At 36.9% G+C, this 22679-nt stretch overlaps 1 protein-coding gene across 3 annotated transcripts in view; it reads left to right on the top strand.

Moving 5' to 3' along the window:
- Positions 1–6521, top strand: part of LOC146001179 (tRNA wybutosine-synthesizing protein 2 homolog) — a 46804-nt gene extending 40283 nt beyond the window's left edge. For all 3 annotated transcript variants that reach the window (XM_083138472.1, XM_083138471.1, XM_083138473.1), the window contains 3 exons: positions 970–1173; positions 4395–4458; positions 5950–6521. In XM_083138472.1, the coding sequence (XP_082994598.1) occupies positions 970–1173; positions 4395–4458; positions 5950–6498 (817 nt within the window). In that variant the 3' untranslated portion in view covers positions 6499–6521. The remainder of the gene's footprint in view (positions 1–969; positions 1174–4394; positions 4459–5949) is intronic.
- The last annotated feature ends 16158 nt before the right edge of the window (positions 6522–22679 follow it).

The raw sequence follows: 22679 nt of genomic DNA, 5'->3' as shown, positions 1-22679 counted from the left end.
GTGATTTTTCAGGTGTACAATTTTTTTAAAAAAAATGTTCGAATGAAGAAGAGAGAAGTAAAATTGACTTTAAGAAGTGCCAGGCTCTAACAGCTCAAGCGTGTGGTGTGAATCAAGCAACCGTTTCTCGGATATCTTCTGGGGCAAAACAATGTGGATCGGGGCCTGCTCAAATGTTTCAATCACCTACAAAGTACATTAACGTACCGAAAAGAACAACAAACTTAGATGACTTTGAAAAAGACGTAGTTCGTAGAATTTTACGATCGTGGCGAATTTCCTACTGCCAAAAATATAACGTACTCTTTACGGGACAAAATATCTTACAAAAGCTCTACAACTTCCACTTTGAGAATATTGAAACAATTAGGCTTCAAGTACAGGGAAACAAGAAGAGTGTGACATTGTTACGTCAAGGGTAAAATTCCTTCGTATCTAATGTTCCGTGCTCTCCGTGACAATGCGTTTCGCTCAACCACGCTGTCTCTCGTGTGAGATCTCGACATGGCACCGCTGCAGTCCGCTGCTATTGGCTATCGCCATATGCAGGAGATTTGACGCGCACTCTAGCAATATAGAGACAATATTATATGGATAATTTGAGCCTCAAAAATTCCTTCAAATTTCAGGATAAAAGTTTACCAATAAAATAAAGAAATATACATTAAGTTATTAATTGGTAAAATAAATTGTTCAAAGAATTGTAAGAAAAGTGCTATCTCATACATGCATATAACAAATGATGTATGCAATTAGTAGTTGAAATTTAAGGTATAATAATTCTACAACAATTCTACTTATTCTCACATAAGGTTCTGTTTTGATGTTCATTACATGCACATGGTAAAATAACGACAGACAGCATTTTCTTGCAAGTTTGTTTTCTTCTGTGTTTTGCAGTGATCTTTATTACGTTAAGCCATCCAGAATCTCAATGAAGTATGTCCAAAGTAACATCTTTGCTTGCAGGTACACATGGGACATAAGACAGTGTATGTTTTCAAGAGGTAATGTTTCTGAACGGCATCGAATGGGCTCCATGAACTGCAAAGGGGAAGTAGTAGTGGATTTATATGCTGGTATAGGATATTTTACATTGCCAATACTTGTTGGTTCCAAGGCTGCAGTAGTGCATGCATGTGAGTGGAATCCCTCATCTGTCAGTGCATTAAGGTACGTACACTAGAATGGGAACAGGATAAGAACGTGTATAAAGGAGAGTGTAGGTTGTGCTAAGAAAGAATACACAAGGCAGAGACAATGTAAAAAAAAAGATTTCCTTATACGGAGGGTTGTTTCCAATCTCTTGCATCATTATTTGCGCAGAGATTTGTTGTCGTTCTGCTCCAGAGATAGCCGGGACAGAGTATACACACTGATTCATGCATAGCTCAAACGACAAATGATCTTGAAACTCCCGTACTCAATTGCCTATAGAGTAGGGGCTGTACCGAATGTTATTTTAACTTTTGACTGATTGTTGTGAGAAGCGAAAACAAGTTAATGAAATGAGAAGAATTGAAACTTGTTCACGTTGATTCTCTTGCTCGCTCGCACAACAATGGCAGAGAATATTTTTTTCTCAGTAATGTTTGCACGGCTATCATTTGTTGGCAGGATAAAAAAAGGGGGGGTATTATTGTTCTGTACTAATTGGTAACAAAAGACAGCACCTTCTTTTCATTTCTTTGTCCGTAATTTCCTTATCCTGCCATTGGTAATATAATGTATCTGCTGTGCTAAAGGTACGAAGAATAAATTATAAAATAACCGATTATGTGCAAGACAATTACAAAATTAAACAGAAATAAGTCTTATTATGAGAAAATTGAATAAATACCCCAGTATTCGATCCGATGCCAAATAAAAAATATATTATAACAATGTCCCGGGCCCTAGTTATAACAAATGTTCTACTACTATACAAACATTCTTATTTTGGTGTGATCTCCATTCATCAAGGAATAAATTGGATGCTGTAAGAAAGGAGAATAACTGCATAATTCCTGCCACTGATGTGCGTGTCAAGATACCGAATCATAGTTTAATACTAATAGTCTTCTCGTAAGGGATTTATAATTCCACATTAGACTTGAAAAATTACGTAAAAGTCTGTGTACATGAGTATTTTAACATAAAACTTTCATGCACCAAAAATAGAACCCGAGGCTTGCATTTTAATATGTCCACCTGTTACCCCCACACCCCCTATACGCCTTCATGGTGTGATGCTAAGCACAGAAGAGCACTTTACCTTTTTATCTGAATGTTCTCATTGTATTCTGTATAACACGATAGGCTGTTGGAAGTTTTGGGCCTCATCTAGTGCCCACTTCAAACAGCCTTTGTGAATACAGTTGAGAGTTCTTGTACTGTCAACAGTATATAATACAGCTTACATAACATACGCACAGGGAAAGGAAGTATGAACTTACTATTATGAAGTTTTCATTGTAAGTAATGATCTGAACACACCAAATTTCACTTTTAACAAAAGTTTATTTAACCCTAAACTTCATTCCAACATTTCTTTCAAGCTTTTACAAATAGTAACAAAGTCATGAAATCTATATAGTAGATAAGAATTTAATAATTTTTCTTGTATGTACGCTTTGCTTGCATTGTAGAATTATTTCTCTTGTAGTCTACGGTCATTACAAGCATAAAAACAGTTTTTCATTGTGACGTTTCAGGAGAACCACGTTCCCTTCATCAGACATTTATTTTTAGTTTGATTAAAGGATACAGTTATAACAATGGTTAATTTTTTTTAAAGAAAAAAACAAAAAAATCAGTTGTACAATGGATGTTGTCAATGTTACATTGTTGTAATATAGCAACTTAACAGAAAAAAAAGCAGTCTGTTTTATTTCTATTTCAGATAAAAAAATTTGAGCACATTATTTTTTTATTTAAAAATTAAGAATCTCAAATATCAGGCAATTCAAAATCATCATTGCTTTCACAGAGTTTCTTGATGTTTTCCGCTACATTAAATTTTAAAGGTGGTGGCTTACTCCACTTGTGAAAAAGAAAAAATCCATAGAAGAAGAACACTGGAATAAATTAAATAATGAAAATGGTGACATGATCCACTATGGAGTTTTCTTTTTCACAAGTGGAGTAAAGCCACCACCTTTAAAATTTAATGTAGCGGAAAACATCAAGAAACTCTGTGAAAGCAATGATGATTTTGAATTGCCTGATATTTGAGATTCTTAATTTTTAAATAAAAAATAATGTGCTCAAATTTTTTTATCTGAAATAGAAATAAAACAGACTGCTTGTTTTCACAGTTAGGTAGCTATATTACAACAATGTAACATTGACAACATCCATTATACAACTGATTTTTTTTGTTTGTTTCTTTAAAAAACATTAACCACTGTTATAACTGTATCCTTTAATCAAACTAAAAATAAATGTCTGATGAAGGGAACGTGGTTCTTCTGAAACGTCACAATGAAAAACTGTGTTTTTATGCTTGTAATAACCGTAGACTACAAGAGAAATAAAAATTTAATAAATATGCAAATATGTAACCAAGCAATGATTCTAGCAAAAAGGACAGGAAGTTCTAACAACATTTGTAATTCATCTCCTCGTCCTTGTCTTTATAATACAAATATATCTTAATTTCTTCCAACGCATCCATATGATACTACATGCAAAAATTACTATTTTGTATATTTTAACTTTTAGTTTCTTGGATATTATACGAGAAGATAAATGTTCATGAAAAAAAAAGTAACACACATTTCCTGAATGAAGTCTGCTTTTCCTCTTTAATATAATTTTGATTTGTTAGTATTACTCTTAAGTACTTGAATTTGGAAACTGATTCAAACTAGTTGTTATTAATAATTAAATTTTGTATATGTGCTTCATTTATTATTTAATATTATAAACATCACATTCTAACTCATTCCTTTTGGTTACATTTCACAAACTTTTTTTATTTGTAACATCAGATACACAGGGAAAGAAGAAACTAGTGCATTGAATTGCATATTGTTATGAATCAGATCCAATATGGCTGATTGTTTATTAATATTTCTTCTTTCAACTCCATTGTGTCTGTTGATACAAAGATTAGATTGTGAATATGTAATTAGAATTTATAATATTAAATAAAATATATTTTCTGACACAAATCATAAGACAATATCTGGTACCGTACTTCTATTAGTTTAGAACATTATTTAGGTTTCAAGAATCCCTTCTAAATTGATACATTTAAGTTCCTACAATATTAATCAACTGCCTCTGTAAGATGCATTGTCATATGTAGAATGGCTATGTTAGTAGTAGTAAAAAAGAAGAATGATTTAATTGATAGATTGTAAACCAGTATTCTTGATCTGGCATAGTTTAAATGTATTTTATGTTTGCAGGAAGAACTTGCAAGACAACAAAGTTGACCAGAAATGCAAAATATATGCTGGTGACAACCGAGAGGTATGTTGCATGAGATACTGAATGCATGATCATGATTGTATGATGGATGTAAAAGTCGATGGTTAAAGAAGGTATATGAAGAAGTATACTTAATTGCGTGCCTAAACTAAAAAATATACTTAATCATATTGAAATAAGTAGTGTGTGTACCTTTCAATAGGCAATATTCCAATAATTCATGCTGATTTGATTGAGGGAGGGGGGGATGTGTAGAATAGCTGTTTAACTTCTAGCGTAAATCTTCAGGACATGGACCTCATGTTCCAGAAGGTTAAAAAATAATGCCCCTAACTTGTAAATTTTAATAAACCTGGAAAATTGGAGGGGTTGTGAGTCACCCACTCACCCCCTCCCTTGCTTCTACCACATTATGCCTATGATATAGTTCAAGTTAATATGTGAAAGTAAAAGGTTACAGCTGAAGTTATTTCAATTAACAGGTGAGTGATGTTTTTATTATTAATTTTCAAATTGGGATAAGTCTTTATTTCAATACTCCCAGACATGTATGGCATTTTAATAATGAGATTGGAATGGTTGTGCAAGAAAATAGCTGAACCTGTGCCTTCTATTTTTGCAGCTACATTGCCTTAGGGAATGCAAATTTCTAACCCTTAAACACCAGGATGTTTTTTCTTGGTTATTATTACTGGGATGGGTGAATATTCACCCACCAACATCAAGCAGAGAAAATACTAAACGTGAAATATTCCTTTCTTCAAGGAAGCTTACTTAGCAATGAATCTCTTGAGAGTATCTAAAAGCGCAAGCATAAAGAGTTGTCATCTAGTAGCAACCATTATGAAATATCATTGGGTAAATTTTCACCCAAACTTGTGTTTAAGGTGTGATGCAAACAAAAAACATTCATTCCAAGGGAAAATGTACAAACTTTGTATTTGACAATACCCCAAACATACATTTGGATTGAGAAACGTGATAATTTACATATTGCTTCTTATTGCTAAAGGGATGGACGTTTGGAAGGGGCTGCTGGAGTGAAATCCTCCCCTCCTCTCCTCAGCAAGGACTGTCAGGTGAAAAATTTGCATATTTCAAGTCTGTTGTTTTATTTCATTGAACGTACATACATTCTATTTATAATTGTAGAACTGATAATTACAATTCTTTTTGAAGATATGTATTGCATATACATTCGGCAATTTGTGCGTTTACTCACAGTATAAAAAGTATAAAAATACGTGAGTGAGTATAATAGTCGTAACACTCCTTGTAGACGACGTTTCGCGAAGCTACGCTTCACTTCTTCAGGTATTTATTTTCATATATGTAAATGGCACATGTTCATCGCAGGGAAGACCAGATATTAGGCATTGCTTGGAGGAAAATGCCTTGCCAGGTCCACCTCAAGAAAATATGCTTTGAATGTGCTAAGTATAAGTTTTACTTTAAACTGGCAGAAAATTCAAGAAATATTAGGTGTAAAAGTTCCATGTCATTCTTCATTTTGCATCATCTTATTCTTTTTAGGTATGCCCCAGGAATGTGGCAGATAGAGTAATATTGGGACTTTTGCCTACCAGTCAGCCAGGTTGGAAGATTGCATGTGAAGCTCTAAAGAAAGACTCTGGTGGTATATTACACATTCATGACAATGTTAGTGACAGAATTACAAACCAAGGAACAAGAAATACAGAGCTAAGCGTGGATTCAATTCAAGAGCGGTCACCGAATGATTGTCGTATATGTAGCAATATACTTGCTACTTTAGAACAAACATCAGGAAGTGATTATGTTCATGCATCATATTTTAATAGTGACATTGATGTGATGAATACAAATTCTTTTGGTATGACTAGCGATACCTTTCTACCAAAATATACAAGTGATCCTTTGCATTGCAAATGCTCAGTTTGGAAAAGATGGGCTCTTCACATAAGCCATTCTTTTTGCCATATTTTAAAAGAACTTCATAATTGTCATTATAAAACTGAGATTCTTCATATTGAACATGTCAAATCATACGCACCACATATACATCATTTAGTGTGTGATTTAAAATGTAGTCCTGTGTGTTAACCTTTTTACACATCAAGATGAGATGTGATGAAAATAAATGTATTTTTTGTAATTTTTATTGTCTGGATTTTATTTGATTAATTTGTAGCTTAAAGATTAATTTGTGGCAATTGCCAAAAATTTGCTGTAAATGGCATGCTTGGTGTGCTACTATGAAACCTAAGAATGTTACCTATCGTTTCAGTTTGTTTCTGTTTTGCTAATAACATAACCCCAAATAGAGCATTCCCATTCCCAGACTAAACATATGAGGAACAAATAATGCCAGTTATGTTGTATACTATTTCTCACAGGTTGGACCTTCAATCATATCCAGGCACATATGCAGGAAGTTTTGCAGTTTACACTAGATAAAATGAGGTTTTTTGGCTTGTGAGTGGATTAAAATATTACGATGATGATTTAACAAGAGAAATAATTATCAAGGCAAGGCAGAGAATGTTCTAGAACTCTTGACAGATAACCCTGTTTATTGATATTACATGTAAACTTTTCTTGCGCTTTCAGTGTTGCCACGCAGCAAGCCTGAGCACAGTTTCAAGATTTGTCAGCATTTGGAAGATGCGCAACAAAGCACTATCGAAGGAAGCTCCACGAATCAGACTATTTGTTAGATTATTCTTTCACTGGAAAGCGCGAGTGGTAATGTTCTTGAATAGGAGGCTGAACTAGTGTTAACATTATTGAAACATTTTATGTGCACAACATTCCAGAAGATAACCAGGATATAAATATCACTGATGTACAAATTTTAACTTTTTGTTTTTTACAAAAACGAAAGTTGATTTTCTTTATAGATTTTGGGCTACTGAATCCAAAAATGATATTCAAAATTCTGCATTGGCTCTAATTTACAATATAAATCTACATTTTTGTTATACATGTATGATATTGTGCCTTATGGAAGGCAATTGACATCTTTGCTTTCACTCACAGTCTCTTTGGCTGCCACTTGTATGAAACCTCTAGTACTGTGTGCAATGTACAGAAGATATCTGCTATCAGAGAAACATTCCACCTGCCTTTGCATTGCTGTTTCATAGCAAAAATGCTCATGTGGAATCGCTCCACGTGTTCATCTTTCAGGGTACCGCAGTCTTCAGGGAAGCAATTGAGATACATGTTCAGAAAATGCAGCTTCAGTGACATGATGCAACAGAGATTCTCAAAACAGCGCATAAGCTCTTCCGCAAGCCCCTTATAATTGTCCAGCCTCTTGTCTCCACAGAACAATGTGGATACTTACAAAAATGACTTTCAGCAAAAAATGCAGGCTCGACCAGGACTCGAACCTGGGTGTCTAGCATACTATGCCAATGCTCTACCACTGAGCTACTGAGCTGGCCTGGCTTTGCCTGATTTTTCACTGCCGCTGTTTTACCTCTGTGGAATAGTCTCTCTCTCTCCACTCTGCCTAATTTTGCTTGGAGAACTTTCTACACGAGTATTGAACAACTGATTCACCTTGTTCACTGCTTTTACAAATACATACATGATACCGAACTTGGTATGTGATAGTAAAAAAACTTTATTGGGATCGACTAGCAATTCGCAAACAACATTCTTCATACCAGGTGCAAGGGCTTGTCGATGAGGCCATTCCTTGTGCTTGTAGTGGGCACCCTGAGCAAGGCCATCATCCCATTCACATATGAAGCTAAAGTATTTGGCATACCTCCTTACAGAACACACATTGACTTTCAAATCACCACAAATTAACAATTCGTGCATATAACCTTCTTTGACTTGGGTTGCATATGCAACTGGAATGGAAGGCATTTTATATCCATTGTGTAACAGTCCAGCTTTTGGACTTGTTTACAAAAAGCCTCAATTTGTCTGGTGTACTATGTAAGCTCGATGACTGCGTCAATATTTATGCAGAATGTTATTTCATTTTTAGTGGGGAAAAAATATGTTGTGTCGGCCAGAAGATTTTAATTCTGCAATTGTGAAGTTCACACAATATTTCAGGTTTACACTTTTGACAGTTCCAGGTCTCCCATAAGTTTATATTGAGTGATTGTGTGTGGTTCACCTGAGGAAACAGTTGACTGATATGTAGGATCATCTAAAGTAGAATGATGAGGTGTATCTTCAACTGTTTCACACCCTTCACTATCGCTCTTTGCAGTGGTTTATCCAGGATTTTTCTCCTGGGGGGGGGGGGTGTAAGTTTGGGGAAGTTAAGTGCATATTTTGGGCCGTTTTAAAAATGTTCGCCCTAATTCAATTTGTTCATGGATGTTTCTAGAGATTAACCCCCTCCCCTCCCTTCCCTTCACGTAACATTTCAGAAGAAAAAATATGTCAAACGCAGGAAAATATGGAAAATAGATTAATGTTAACATTTCAGTTTAACGTTTCGAGTATTGCTTTCCTTCCGATAATGTTCAGTACTTGATTTAATCAATCATTAGACAAAACACAAGGAATGACATTAAAAACACAAAACTTTAACATATTATTACCAGGAATCATTTCATGCAATTCTTAAGCTAGTTATAAAGAAATTAGGAACACTTGCGCAATATTTTAACTGTATTTGTATCGCTCTTGCCGTAGGTGTAACTCGGAGTTCATCTTGGGGGTGCCCAATTGAAATATCAGTGAGAATGCATTGCATGGGTGTGCGCGCACTTGCCTGTCTGAAGTAGTAGTAATAAATACAAATATAATATGACTTTATAAATTATGACACTGCCAGCGAAGCGAGCAAGAAAATTTTTAGAACTATTTCTTTGCAAACTGATTATGCATATTATTAGTTAAACATAGCGACAGTATCCCATGATGTTTACTCTTTACAATCTTGCTTTGCTCGTTCGTTGAAGACTTCAATATGAAATTCCTTGACCGATTTCATTCAAAAGCAATATCAGGTATCTATCAAACATGCATCCCAACTTCCACTATATTTTAACATCTTCATGGCCATGCTCTAAATATATCGAGTTTCATTACTTTATTTCAGTTTGTGAATCATCGTTTAAACAGAGATTTGAAAACACCAGCACAATTTGAAACTCACTCGCTACATAGAACTATTAAAATTATACATGCATATTTTCTAACTGTTAGAGCAGGAGAGGCAGGGGACATGTGGTGATGTAAAGAGGACGCCGAACCACCAAAGCAAGATTGTAAAGAGTAAACATCATGGGATACTGTCGCTATGTTTAATTAATAATATGCATATGCATTATACCCGTACAAAACTTTGGAAAATACGCTTTGCGCTTTTGAGAGTTTATCTTTCAAATACTAAATGAGAGACTCTAGGAAATTAGGAGTCACGTGCCTCTTTGCCTTAAAAGAAAACAAAATAACATCTGCAAATAAACTCCTGGCATGTTAACTGCAAAGGGAAGGCAAGGAATTTTCACTTCTAAATTGAGGCAATGCTTTATTTTCAATTATTTAAAAATTCAATAGCATTTATTTCACTATCCAACACAAAGAGCACAATGAACCAAACAAATATTCTCTCTCCACATTTTCCAGCAGGCAGTGGCAAGCGCCGTCGTGCCCTCACTGGTGCGCCTATGGTCAGATATAAATTTGGGACTTAATGTAAATTAAATTTCTTTTATGTTTAATTCCTTACACTCCAGCCTGTAGCCAGGAATTCTTTGTAGTGGGGGGGGGGGGCAAATTTTGAATATATTGTGTCGCATTGGCAGATATAGCAGGGTACACAGAGGCACTTGACACCTCCCCGAAAAGGGACGATATCTTAAAACTGCAACAGACAAAAAAAAAACTTCGAGGAACATCAAATGGCATTTTTTCGATAATGACCTTTCCAGATTGCCAAAGAATATAACGTATAAAATAAATAGGCTAATAGGGACTGTATCTACTTGATATATACAGGTTGATAATGTTAATAGACGATTAATGGGTGCCTCTGCAGAACTGATTAAGGGAGCCCTTTATAAATCATGCTTTATAATGATTCCCTCTAGTTTCTAGCATTCAAGATTTTTCTGCACAAAGGAATCTTAATGAGAATCAAACACCACCATTGTGTTGTGTTATGCAAGAAAAGAAGAATTAATTAAATAATAATTGTTACATATTATGTTCACTTTGATGAATTGTGAAAAAATTTGTAATACATTTTTTTGTATTTGCTAAAACATGGGTCCCCTAGTACACCACAGACTCTATTTCCTTCAAAGGGGAGACTTTTGCATCACTACATACAATGTTTGTCTACTGGTTACATTAATCATTTTGCAAAATATTGTGTGAATTGTATTATGTTATAGTTGATATGTTTGACACCTGACAAACATAGGAATCCCTTGATTGATCAATGACTTCTTGGATTACAGTGTCATCATTAATATTTCATATTAAGTTTCATAGAAAGAAATTGTTTTAATAGGGTGCAAATAGTTTTACGGGGTGCCATGGCATTCTCTTTAACATTTTTTCTTTCCATATAGATCGTTTGGCTCCCAGGACCAACTCCCACCGCCCCATAGCTATGGCTCTGAACTTGGACTATAAGAATAGCAGATAATGCGAGCGAAGCGAGCAAGAATATTTTACGAAATGTATTTTTATTTGTATAAAATTTGAAATGGAGGGGGGGGTGCAATTGCCCATTTGCAAGTGCACTTGGCCATCTCGAAGAAAAATGCAAGGAACTCGTAAAAACTAATTCCATCATGAGTATCCAATTGTCCTGCTATTCTTAGATTCTCCTAGTCTTGTTTTTTTTTTACTTCAATGTTTGCTTCCCCTAGAATGGACTTCCATCCATGGTCGGGAGTGCAGGGGGGGAACAATGCCCCCTGCTGCCCTGTGGTTGCAGCACTGTTTATGAGTGTGTCTTCATCAATTTCATGTCATCATTCTTGCCATTAGCTATAAGTGGCAGAAAAGCAATGCTAAGTAACAAAAATCAAATATCCACTCCCTCTCTCTACCACATGAATCACTATTACCAAAAAAGAAATTCCCCCCAATCCTGATACATTATACTGAATCCCACATGCCTTCATAAATCACAAAATCAATAAGTGTCTTTGTTATGTTGCTAGAGTAATTGTAAAGATTAGTGAGAATTCCAGGTGTTCTGTATTTTTCACAGGGGGGCAAAGCAGGCTCTCAGGGGGGCAGTTGCCCCCTGTCCCCCTCTAGCTACGGGCCTGCTTACACTTCCTTTGCTTCCTCTGAAAAGTTGAATAAAATTAAACATGTCATTATGTCAGGGAACCGACTAGATACAAAGAGAAAGACATTTTTTTTAAAGCTATATCTTTGCTAACTGACAATAACTTTAATTTAATAGGGTGCCAGTAATTTCACAGGGCACCATGACGTTAACGCTTTTCTATTTTTATCTGTTTTGCTTGTTCGGCACCCCATTTGTACTTAGCACCCAGGCAAGCACCACACGTGGACCCTCCCCCTTTTACAACTCTCTTTCTAATATGTAGCATATAACTTATTTTACAAAGGTAAGAACTCTTGGAGCCACATAAATGGTCATCAACTATAGACGTGAATGAATCACTTAGGTTCTTCATGAAATACTTGCCATTTTATATTGAATCCTCGGTCAGTAAATTTTATATTGGTACTTTATGAATATCGGTTGGAAGAAATTATACCTACATATAGTGTCACTGATTTTCTACTCGCCACTTTCGGTTTCTTTCTGTCTGGTTTTTCATTTTCTCTATCTTCTTCAGACAGTTTTGCAGTAAAGTTTCAGACTAAACAGAATGACAACACACGAATGGAGATGCTACACTGAGACTGACCTAAGGCCAAAAGCATTTGACTGTTGACACGCACCTTCTGCCTTTAGGGCTTTTAGTTTAGTCCGGTTACAACCCTTTTATCGGACTTCTCAATGGCTTCTAAGGGTTAGTAGGACCAAGCCCTTGCGAGGTCTGTGGTGTAGGATTTATTTTTAATTATCACCTATGTAGGTTGAAATGAAAGATCCTTAAGATCTTTTACTCGAAGATTTATTTAAACTTTCGATGTTATACAAACACTTTTCCAAACAGACAGTTCACCCGGTATAACTTGTAGGCCTAAACCTATTAGTTATACCGAAGTTTAAAACCCTGGTCTTTTGATGATGCAGGAGAACACCTTATTCAGAGTTGGGTTTGTGAATATCCGCCAAATGGTGTACAAGTACTCCAGCCAATCCGAAGATTGAGGCAAGATATTCCCCAACGTCCCCTGAACCATCAACCTTTCGGCAACCAGGAGAATGTCCCGCAGACTCACAAAAGTCTAGCTCTTTTATATCATATTGTTGTTTACAATTTACCATGGTTATTACATAGTTGTTTAATATTTCTATAGTTTCAACATTTAAGTTAAACAATTCATTACCCATTAACAATAACACATTTTTAAAGAAAAGATTCCAACATAGATTAACATAATACAGATTGAATAGTTTTTTGCTTGAAAAATCATGTGTTGACAGGGGCGACACATAGCGTTCCCCAAAAAGAAAAACAAAAAGAAATACAAGCTAACGTTATTTAATTTTTGTTTTTTAAACATCTCAACGTAAACAACTGTCAAATTAGTCTTGAATCTTTTCCAAGATTGTGAATACAGGTAGGTATAATGACAACTATGGTTTCCATAATTTCAGTAATTCCGATTTTCTCTCAGGAGTGCAATTTATCTTTTTTAAATTTTGGAAATTTTCCTTTCCAGAATCTTCTTGAGTCCATGGGTTTAGCAATTCCGCGGCATTGTTTCTGATCTCTTTGACTATAAATGGTCCAGTAAAACATTCGAAAAATTTGGAAATGACATTATCTTTAGCGGAACTTAGCTTGTGTGACTTTTTTAGCACCAAGTCCCCTTTAAGTAGCTCGTAGGCCCTAAGATTGCTCTTTTGTAGTCTTTGTTCCTTTCTTCGAAGATTATTAGACTGAGCATGGAAAAGTTTATCCTTCCACGGTAGATCTTGAAAACCATCGTTTTGTGGCCAATTTATTTGTTTCAAAATACTAATTTGCACCGGTTTATTGTAGAAAAGCTCTAAGGGAGCATACCCAGTTTCTCCTGACACAGAGCAATTCAATATCCAACAGATTTTCGATATAAATTTGTGCCAATCCTGATGTGAATTATGACAAAAGGTCCTAATTAACCTAACTATCTCCTGATTCGTTCTTTCCACAATGTTGCCCGCAGGGTGATAAGGAGTGGTGTGAACTGCTACAAGTGAGTGTTTTTTTGCAAACTCATACCATTTCTTCGAGGTGAATTGACTTCCTCGATCTGACAGTATATACTCCGGCTTAGGACAATGAAGTAAGTATCCGCTTTCTAATTTACTTATTATCTCCCTGGTGCTAGCTGTACGTAGTGGATATGCCATCATGAACCTACTTCCGACATCTATCATAGTGAGCAGATAGTAATAGTAAGACGATTTTGGTAGTTTTCCGATCAAATCAATGGATAATACTTCATGAGGCTTTCGATTTGTGGTGGTTAATTTTTGTTTGGATAGGCCTTTTTTATCAGGTTTGTTTTTAGAACAAGTTAAGCATTCTCGTATATACTGGGCTATTTCCGTTTTCATGTTTTCCCAAAAGAACCTGTCTTTTATTTTCTTGTAAGTTTTGTTGAAACCAAAATGTCCAGTATCATCATGTTCGGACCTTAGTACTTCTCCTTTTAGCTGTGCAGGCACTACTAATCTTTTAAACTTTCGTCCACTTTTTCCTTGGAAGAACAGTAAGTCGTAATGTAAGTTATACTTGGTTGAGTTTCCATCATCACTTCGGACTTCTTCCAGCTTAAGTTTACAAAATGGATCTTCCTGTTGTTCCCTTTTCCATTTGTCTAGTTCTAGTTCCTCCAAAGGTTTTATAAGATTCCATACATTATAAGTCTGGCTCTCTCGAGTTAGTTCGGTAGGCTGATCTTCAGGAACAGGATATCGGCTAAGAACATCTGCTATCCCATTGTTCCGCCCCTGGATGTAGATTATCTCATATTCATATTGTTGCAATTTTAAAGCCCACCGTGTTAATCGAGCATTCCAGTTTCTACTGTTCTCCAGCCATACCAGATTTTTGTGGTCAGAATAGATCCTAAACTTTGTGCCGTAAAGGTATACTTTAAAATGTTCAATCCCAAATATAATGGCTAGGCATTCTATCTCTTGGGTTGTGTAATTTTTCTCAGCTGGTTTTAACTTTCTGCTGGCATATTGAATTATACTAATTTCTTCTAAATTTCCCTTTTGTTTAGTTTGTTCTTGGAACAATATTGAACCTAGACCAATGCCAGAGGCATCGCACATCAGCTGGAATGGCTGTTGGAAGTCTGGTTGAGCTAATGCAGGAAGTTTTACTAACTCATGCTTTAGTGACTGAAAAGCTCTTTCTTTTAGGTTGTCCCATTCCCATTGGCTACCCTTTTCTAGTAGTTCTTCTAGAACGGCAGTTTTTGATGCTAGGTCTCTTACAAACCTACGTCGCCAGTTAACTAAACCCAAAAATTGTTGCAGGTGTTTCCTCGTTTTTGGACGTGGAAATTTTAAGATGGCTTCATCCCTTTTGGGATCTACTCTGATGCACTTTCCTGACACAAGATGGCCTAAGTATTTTATCTCTGGTTTGATAAATTCACATTTTTTTAACTTTATAGTGAATCCTTCACTCTGCAACTTTTCTAATACGAATTTTATGTGCCGAAAATGTTCTTCTAGAGTTTCGTCAAAAATGAGAAGGTCGTCTATATAGACAGTGAGAAATTCTTCTGTCCAAGGCTCGAAAAGGCTATGCATCGTGTGCATAAAAATGGCTACAGCGTTCGATAATCCGAATGGCATCCTGGTAAAACACCACGCTCGACCTTTGTAGGAGAAGGCGGTGAACTTCTGGTGCTCTGGTTTAATAGGAACTTGAAGGTAACCTGAAGCCAGGTCAAAGCACGAAAAATATTTTTTACCCTGAAACTTTTGTAGAGCTTCTTGAAGTCGCGGCACCGTACTTTTAGGAACTATAATTGTTTTATTTAATTTCCTGAAGTCAATGCAGGGTCTTACTGATCCGTCGGGTTTGTCCACCACTAGCATTGGATTCATGTAAGGAGAGTTACAATTTCGAATTACTCCCCATTCATTCCATTTATTTAACTCTTCTTCTAATTTTTCACGTTTCGACATCGGAACGGGATAAGGTAATGAAAACACTGGTTGGTTGGTGCTTAACAAAATTTCACAGGTATGGTTTTTTGCAAGTCCTGGTTTGTCGGAGAATATAGGGCGATACTCAGTTAATATTCGAAATAGCTTCTCTTTCTCCCTTTGATCTAACAATTCTGGAGCAAATGCTTTCTTCTTCATATCTTCCTCGGATGCGGACCACTTGTCTAACTGAGATTCCTTTTCCGTCACTAATAGTTTTACATACGAAGTCTTATCATTTATTGCTTCAACACTATTTCCTTGACTATCTGGAATCAAAGTTTCTTCCACGACTTGTCCCTTTACCGTTAGATATAATTTGTTCGCACCTGCATCTAAATTGACTTTGTATCTTTTGAAGAAAGGATATCCGAATAACAAATCGGCTTCTAAATTCTTTACCACATAGACTTGGTCCTCAAAAGTGTGCCCTGCAATCTCAAAAAGAATGGTTCGGTATCCCACAATTCGGGACCTCTCATGTCCAACAAAATCTTTTAACCTTATTCCTGGACATCTTTGCAATTTCAAGCCTGGTAATCTCTCTCGGAGCTTTTCCCAAACATTATAATTCATGACGGTGCACTCGCTTCCTGTATCCAAAGTACATCTTATGTTTAATCCTAAAACTTCTATTAGAATTTCTGGCTTCTTGCTGCAATTCCCAGTTACTTCGAAAACATTAAACAATTTCTCTTCTTCTGAATTTGGATAAGAATTTATATCTAAATATAAAACATCTAAATTTTCATTAGTAATTAGTTTGTCTTCTTCGCTCTCACAAACATCAAGATTGTGTCGCGTTGTAGAAGGGAGAGCTTCATCTACAACGACCTCTGGTTTAAATTTGCTCGACTGGTAGAGGGAATATCCCAAGAAGGAGCTTTAATAGCGGAGGGAATTTCCCATACAGGTGCTCTAGGGTTCAAAGCACAGTCTTCTGGAATTTCGTCAGTCTGTATTCCACATTCTTTCTTCCGAGACTGGTTCCAGTTCCCTTGATTCTGGTTCTTATTCCAGAATGTCCTTCTATAGGAATCCTTCCTTTGGAATCTTAGATTTCCATTAAACCTCTGGTTGATCGGTGTGGGCCTCTTATCTTCTTCTCCTCCATTCCTCCGGGATAGCTCTAGATTCCTGACTCGAGGTTGAGGATTTCTCCGTTCATCAGTTCGTTGGTGATCGGCTTTCCATCCTTCCATTTGTTCAGACGCTTCGAACTTTCCCAGGAAATTCGTGAGTTGGTCTATGTTGGCGGGATCTCGAGTTAGTACCAGTTGTCGCACTCGTGAAGGTAATTTGCCAATGATTAAGTTCAGCACTTCTGATTGGTTGATGGTTTCCGTCAGATTGCAGTATGCTGCATATACCTCCCAGCAATATTCTTCCAATGATAACCCTGCACCTTTGCTATAATGTTTATTCCTCAGGGTATTCATTTCCCTTTGTTTTGCTTCAGGTGATGCGTATTGCTTCCTAAATGCAGAGCGGAAATGTTCAAAAGTTTTCCATCTCTTTTCGTTTGCCATAAACCAAGCCTTGGCTTTACCCACCATTAGCGAAGGAAGGACCTTTAGTCGATACATCATGGGCATTTTCATTAAATCCATATAAGTATTTATCTCCTCCAGGTACCTTTCAGCAGATACTGAATTGATTTCTCCATTAAACTTGGTGAGGGAATTGACGTCAGACATTCGGAGAATCCGATTGGATGAATGGTTTAAGTAGGAATTATCTTCTACCATTTTTTCCGTAGCGTAGTCTCTAGTTCGTCTCATTCCGCCACTCCTTTTTCGTTTCTTTCTTTGGCATGGTTCAGAATGTTCGGGAGATTCGGAACTGGAAGAATGTGAGGAGCAAGAGGTTCTTACACATATCCTCTTTGGCAGAGTTTCCATCTCTTCATTCCTATTCTCCTTGCCTAGCTGTAAGGTCTGCAAATTTGAGGTTAACGTTTTTATAATTTCCACTTGTTGTGTTTGGACCTCATTCGTTTTTCTTATTTCACTTTCCAAATTTACGGATATTTCCCTCTGACTTTCCTTCAGCTCGGTTAGTAAGCCGCAGTTTTCATTATCCTTGTCCTCTCGATTCTTTATTTCTTGGTTCAGACTTTCTTGTAGCTGTTTAAAACGGTCATCATCTATTTGCCGATCTTCTCTCCTTCTTTCCACTAGTTCTTCATATTTTTCGTCTCTCTCTTTTCTGATTTCAGCTATCGCTTCGGATATTTCTTTTCCTAAATTTATTTTAAAATCTTCAAACATTTTCTTACTCATTTCTCGTTCTCTTTCTCTTTCTGCTTTCTGTTCAGCATCTCTTTCACCCAAGGTTTCAATCAAACGTGCGAACTTTTGGTCACTCATTTCTCGTTCTCTTTCTCTTTCTGCTTTCTGTTCAGCATCTCTTTCACCCAAGGTTTCAACCAAACGTGCGAACTTTTGGTCACTCATTTCTCGTTCTCTTTCTCTTTCTGCTTTCTGTTCAGCATCTCTTTCACCCAAGGTTTCTACCAAACGTGCGAACTTTTGGTCATTTTCTTCCTTGTCCTTTAATCTTTGCTCTTTCTCTGCTTCTTTCTCTATCTGTCTTCGCATACCCTGTTCAGCTTCACGTTCTTCTAGCTTCTCGATCAAACGTGCAAATTTCTGATCATCTTCTTTCTTGTCTTTTAATCTCTGCTCTTTTTCTGTTTCTTTTTCTTTCTTAAAATCAGTCATAAAGGAGATCATCATTTCCCTCCAACTATCATCTGTTGGGGTTGGCGTAACTTGTTTTTCCACGCACTGTCTACATTTAACGTCTACCTCTGCTGCTACGTCAGATCCTGGGGTTTTTTGTGCGCAACTTTCATGAACGTATCTGTTGCAGCTGGAGCATGGTAATAAGGTTTCCTCCTTCTTTTCTTCATTCGTACAGCAAACGAGCCTCTCCTTTTGCTGCCTGGTCAAAGGTCTCTGGGAACCTATCATCTTTGCTTCTTCTGTTTCTGGAATAGCCTTCTTCTTCAGTTTCTGGAACAGGCTTCTGCTTCAGTTTCTGGAACAAGCTTCTGCTTCAGTTTCTGGAACAGGCTTCTTCTTCTGTTTCTGGAACAGGCTTCTTCTTCTTCTTCTGCTGGGCCACGAAGATCCACAGGTGGTTGCTTCGATGGTCCTGTCACGGTCGCCAAAAATCACTGACACGCACCTTCTGCCTTTAGGGCTTTTAGTTTAGTCCGGTTACAACCCTTTTATCGGACTTCTCAATGGCTTCTAAGGGTTAGTAGGACCAAGCCCTTGCGAGGTCTGTGGTGTAGGATTTATTTTTAATTATCACCTATGTAGGTTGAAATGAAAGATCCTTAAGATCTTTTACTCGAAGATTTATTTAAACTTTCGATGTTATACAAACACTTTTCCAAACAGACAGTTCACCCGGTATAACTTGTAGGCCTAAACCTATTAGTTATACCGAAGTTTAAAACCCTGGTCTTTTGATGATGCAGGAGAACACCTTATTCAGAGTTGGGTTTGTGAATATCCGCCAAATGGTGTACAAGTACTCCAGCCAATCCGAAGATTGAGGCAAGATATTCCCCAACGTCCCCTGAACCATCAACCTTTCGGCAACCAGGAGAATGTCCCGCAGACTCACAAAAGTCTAGCTCTTTTATATCATATTGTTGTTTACAATTTACCATGGTTATTACATAGTTGTTTAATATTTCTATAGTTTCAACATTTAAGTTAAACAATTCATTACCCATTAACAATAACACATTTTTAAAGAAAAGATTCCAACATAGATTAACATAATACAGATTGAATAGTTTTTTGCTTGAAAAATCATGTGTTGACAGGGGCGACACACTGTTCTTTTCTCTACCACTCCAAAATCATTCATCTCGCTAAGTTACAGAAAATAGTGTTGCGAACCATAGTAACAGAATTCACTACAAGGAGTCAAACCTGTATCTTTGAATTTCTTCCCTTACTTTTATCGTACATTTTTCACATGAAAGAATCGAAAGGGAAATGCAACAAAATGTCAATTTAATTGACTCAGGGGTGTAAGTTTGGGGAAGTTAAGTGCATATTTTGGACCGTTTTAAAAATGTTCGCCCTAATTCAATTTGTTCATGGATGTTTCTAGAGATTAACCCCCCCTCCCTTCCCTTCACGTAACATTTCAGAAGAAAAAATATGTCAAACACAGGAAAATATGGAAAATAGATTAATGTTAACATTTCAGTTTAACGTTTCGAGTATTGCTTTCCTTCCAACTCAGGGGTTGAATAATTGAATTTACAAATCTGTAACGTATTTAAGAAATATAAAAGGTATTCAAATGCTCAACTGTCAACACTGTGCGCGGAATGTGCTCCCTGGAAGGAGGGCGAGAGGTCAGTTTGACATTTTCCAGATGGCAGTGTCCCTTCCCTAGAGCTGACCGAAGCCTTGTCAAGGAAGCTAGTGTTTCCAGGAAATGACGATGTTGCACATTCCACTTTGGTTTTAGTTGATGGAAAGGTCCATTGGACTATGCTTCTTCAGCTACAAATGATTCCTTTCTGTTAATGTTGAAGTATTGTCATTCTATTTTTTATATAAACATCCATATTTACACCTCCCCTACAGGGGGGGTGTTCGACTTTTCTGCTTGGGGGGTGTTCACCAAAATTTGGGAGGGTGTTAGGGGTGTGTGGATAAATCACTGCCTCTTTGGGTGAACATTAGCTGGAGGACTGGAAAAGTCTAATATTTTCCTGGGCAGTGGTCTCATGGCAGATGATATGTTTTGATATTTATTATAGATCCACCAAGACATTTGAAACCCTGGCATGGAGGCAGTGGCGCTAGTGTCGCTAAGCTAAGTTACGGGGGAAGCCTGTAGTTCACATATTTTCCAAGGTTTCAGAAAGCTTGGTGGATCTATAGTCTGTTTCTTCTTGTAAGTCATTTCTTCAGGAGAGGCACCATGCAGAAGTAGTAATCTGCTGAATAATTAGTCTGTTCACACCAAATAAGCACAACAAAACTTTCTTTCCATTCAAGCATGTGCTGAGAGTAGAGAAAACATATCAAAGTAACACACATGTGCTGACCATGGCTTGTGTTGGTCCCTTACTCAACAACAAAAGTGTAGGGAATATGCTCTTTTTTTGTTGTGGAGATAGTGATTCAAAGTCTCCCCCCCACATATATAACAAAAGTTATTTGGGTTAGTAGATGTTCTGCTGTACATCATGAAAGAAGTTACTCAAGAAAATGTAACACAAACTGCAAAATAAGTTTTCTTCTGCCTTCTTCACAGAAACATTGCCATGAGCTAAAAATGGTATAAAAGACTAAATTTTCTATATTTTACATCTAATTATGGATTAAAATTATGTTGAGACTTCTATTTTATATACTTATAAGCCGTTTGGGACAAAGATTCAGTATACAACATATGCAGGCTATTTGTTACATTTCACTGCATAACATGAAAACAAGAGCCAATCATCAAAAGTTAATGTCATTTTCAAGTTCCGCAGCTGTTTTCGTGTGTGCAAAAATGTCATTGTTTATCAGTGTATGCAGACCAAACTTCCTGGTTGATCTGCACAACAGAATCAGTTAATAAGACTTCAGTTGTAAGTAGGGCCTCCCCGATGGCACAGTGGTAGCGTCATCACCTTGTAATCAAGGGGTTCCAGGTTCGATACCTGGTGGAGGCACATAGTGGTTCGGATTCCACTTTAAACTGTAGGTCCAGTCCCGATTAGTCTTACTGTGCATAAAGTAGACTTAAAAAACGAACTCAACTCAATTCAGTTGTAAGTGTGACATTTCATACAGACGATTAGCCGACCACTGTGGCAAACTGGTTAGCACAGTGAGATATCATGCCAGGGGTTCCGGGTTCGAATCCCAGCCTACGTATGAATGTTTGTGAGTGTCCATTCATCATATCATCACTCATCCCCATCTTCGCAAATTAGCCAAATGTGTTCATTGACACCTTTACAAGATCTAGTGATTTAAAAATTAAGAGGGCTTTTGATATATTTTCCATAAAGTACCATATTAGGGAGAAGGGCCATAAGCAGATGCCGAGGTAAACAGGCCACCGAAGGAGCCAAAAGAAAAGTTTGTAAAGGGTGAGCATCATTAGATACCTAAAAGCAAAGAAATAATTCTTAATAGTTTCTCACACTGCATGGCCACGGTGCGGGACAATTACTCAATAAACAGAGAATAAATAAGGCCAAATGCTAATTTGAAAATCAAAGGATGACTTTGTATTAATAAGAAATAACTAAGAAACAGATTGTTACTGTAGAGGAAGGAGAGGTACTCGAGGCCAAATTCACACTATTTTATGGATGCCTTACAGGACCAGAGTTGTTATTCACACGCAAATATTAAAGAGAACAGAAGTGTAAGTTAAGAAAATAACATTTTTCTCAAATATGGAGGGTGTATGAAAAATTTAAAGAATAACTATTTTGCAATGTCGTCATGAAAGCATCGTCCTCCGTGGTGAAGTGGTTAGAAGACCATGCTGTGAAGCCAGGGGTTCCAGGTTCAATTCCCGGTTAACACATGGAATTTGTTATATATATATATATTATCCCAACCAATGAAATAAATATAGGTGCTACGGATATTTGTGTTTGCCCCTTGTCTGGTTTCCATGTGGGAGACCTGGGTGATTCATCTGAGCTCTGAGGCTCACCCAGCCTCCAATCAACGGGTACCTGGTGGGGGGTGGGTAAAGGTGGCCAGAACATGGTGCTGATCACATCACCTCAAAAAAAAGTGGACTAGATCGAGAATGTGTGAGGCCCTACCTCCATATCCCCTGAATGTGCCTTCATGGCACGGTGCTATATGCACTGGGAACTTGACCTTACCTTATTGATAAGTTTAAAATTGAATAAAACTGAAACAGACGTGAAATCAGTCAAAGAGAATAACTGGGGGAACTACCGCTTATAAGGTTTTTTTTTTTT

The sequence above is a fragment of the Lepisma saccharinum genome, chromosome 17 (assembly GCF_977018435.1).
Source record: "Lepisma saccharinum chromosome 17, izLepSacc3.1, whole genome shotgun sequence".
NCBI lineage: Eukaryota > Metazoa > Arthropoda > Insecta > Zygentoma > Lepismatidae > Lepisma > Lepisma saccharinum.
This window is presented reverse-complemented; position numbering and strand designations above follow the sequence as displayed.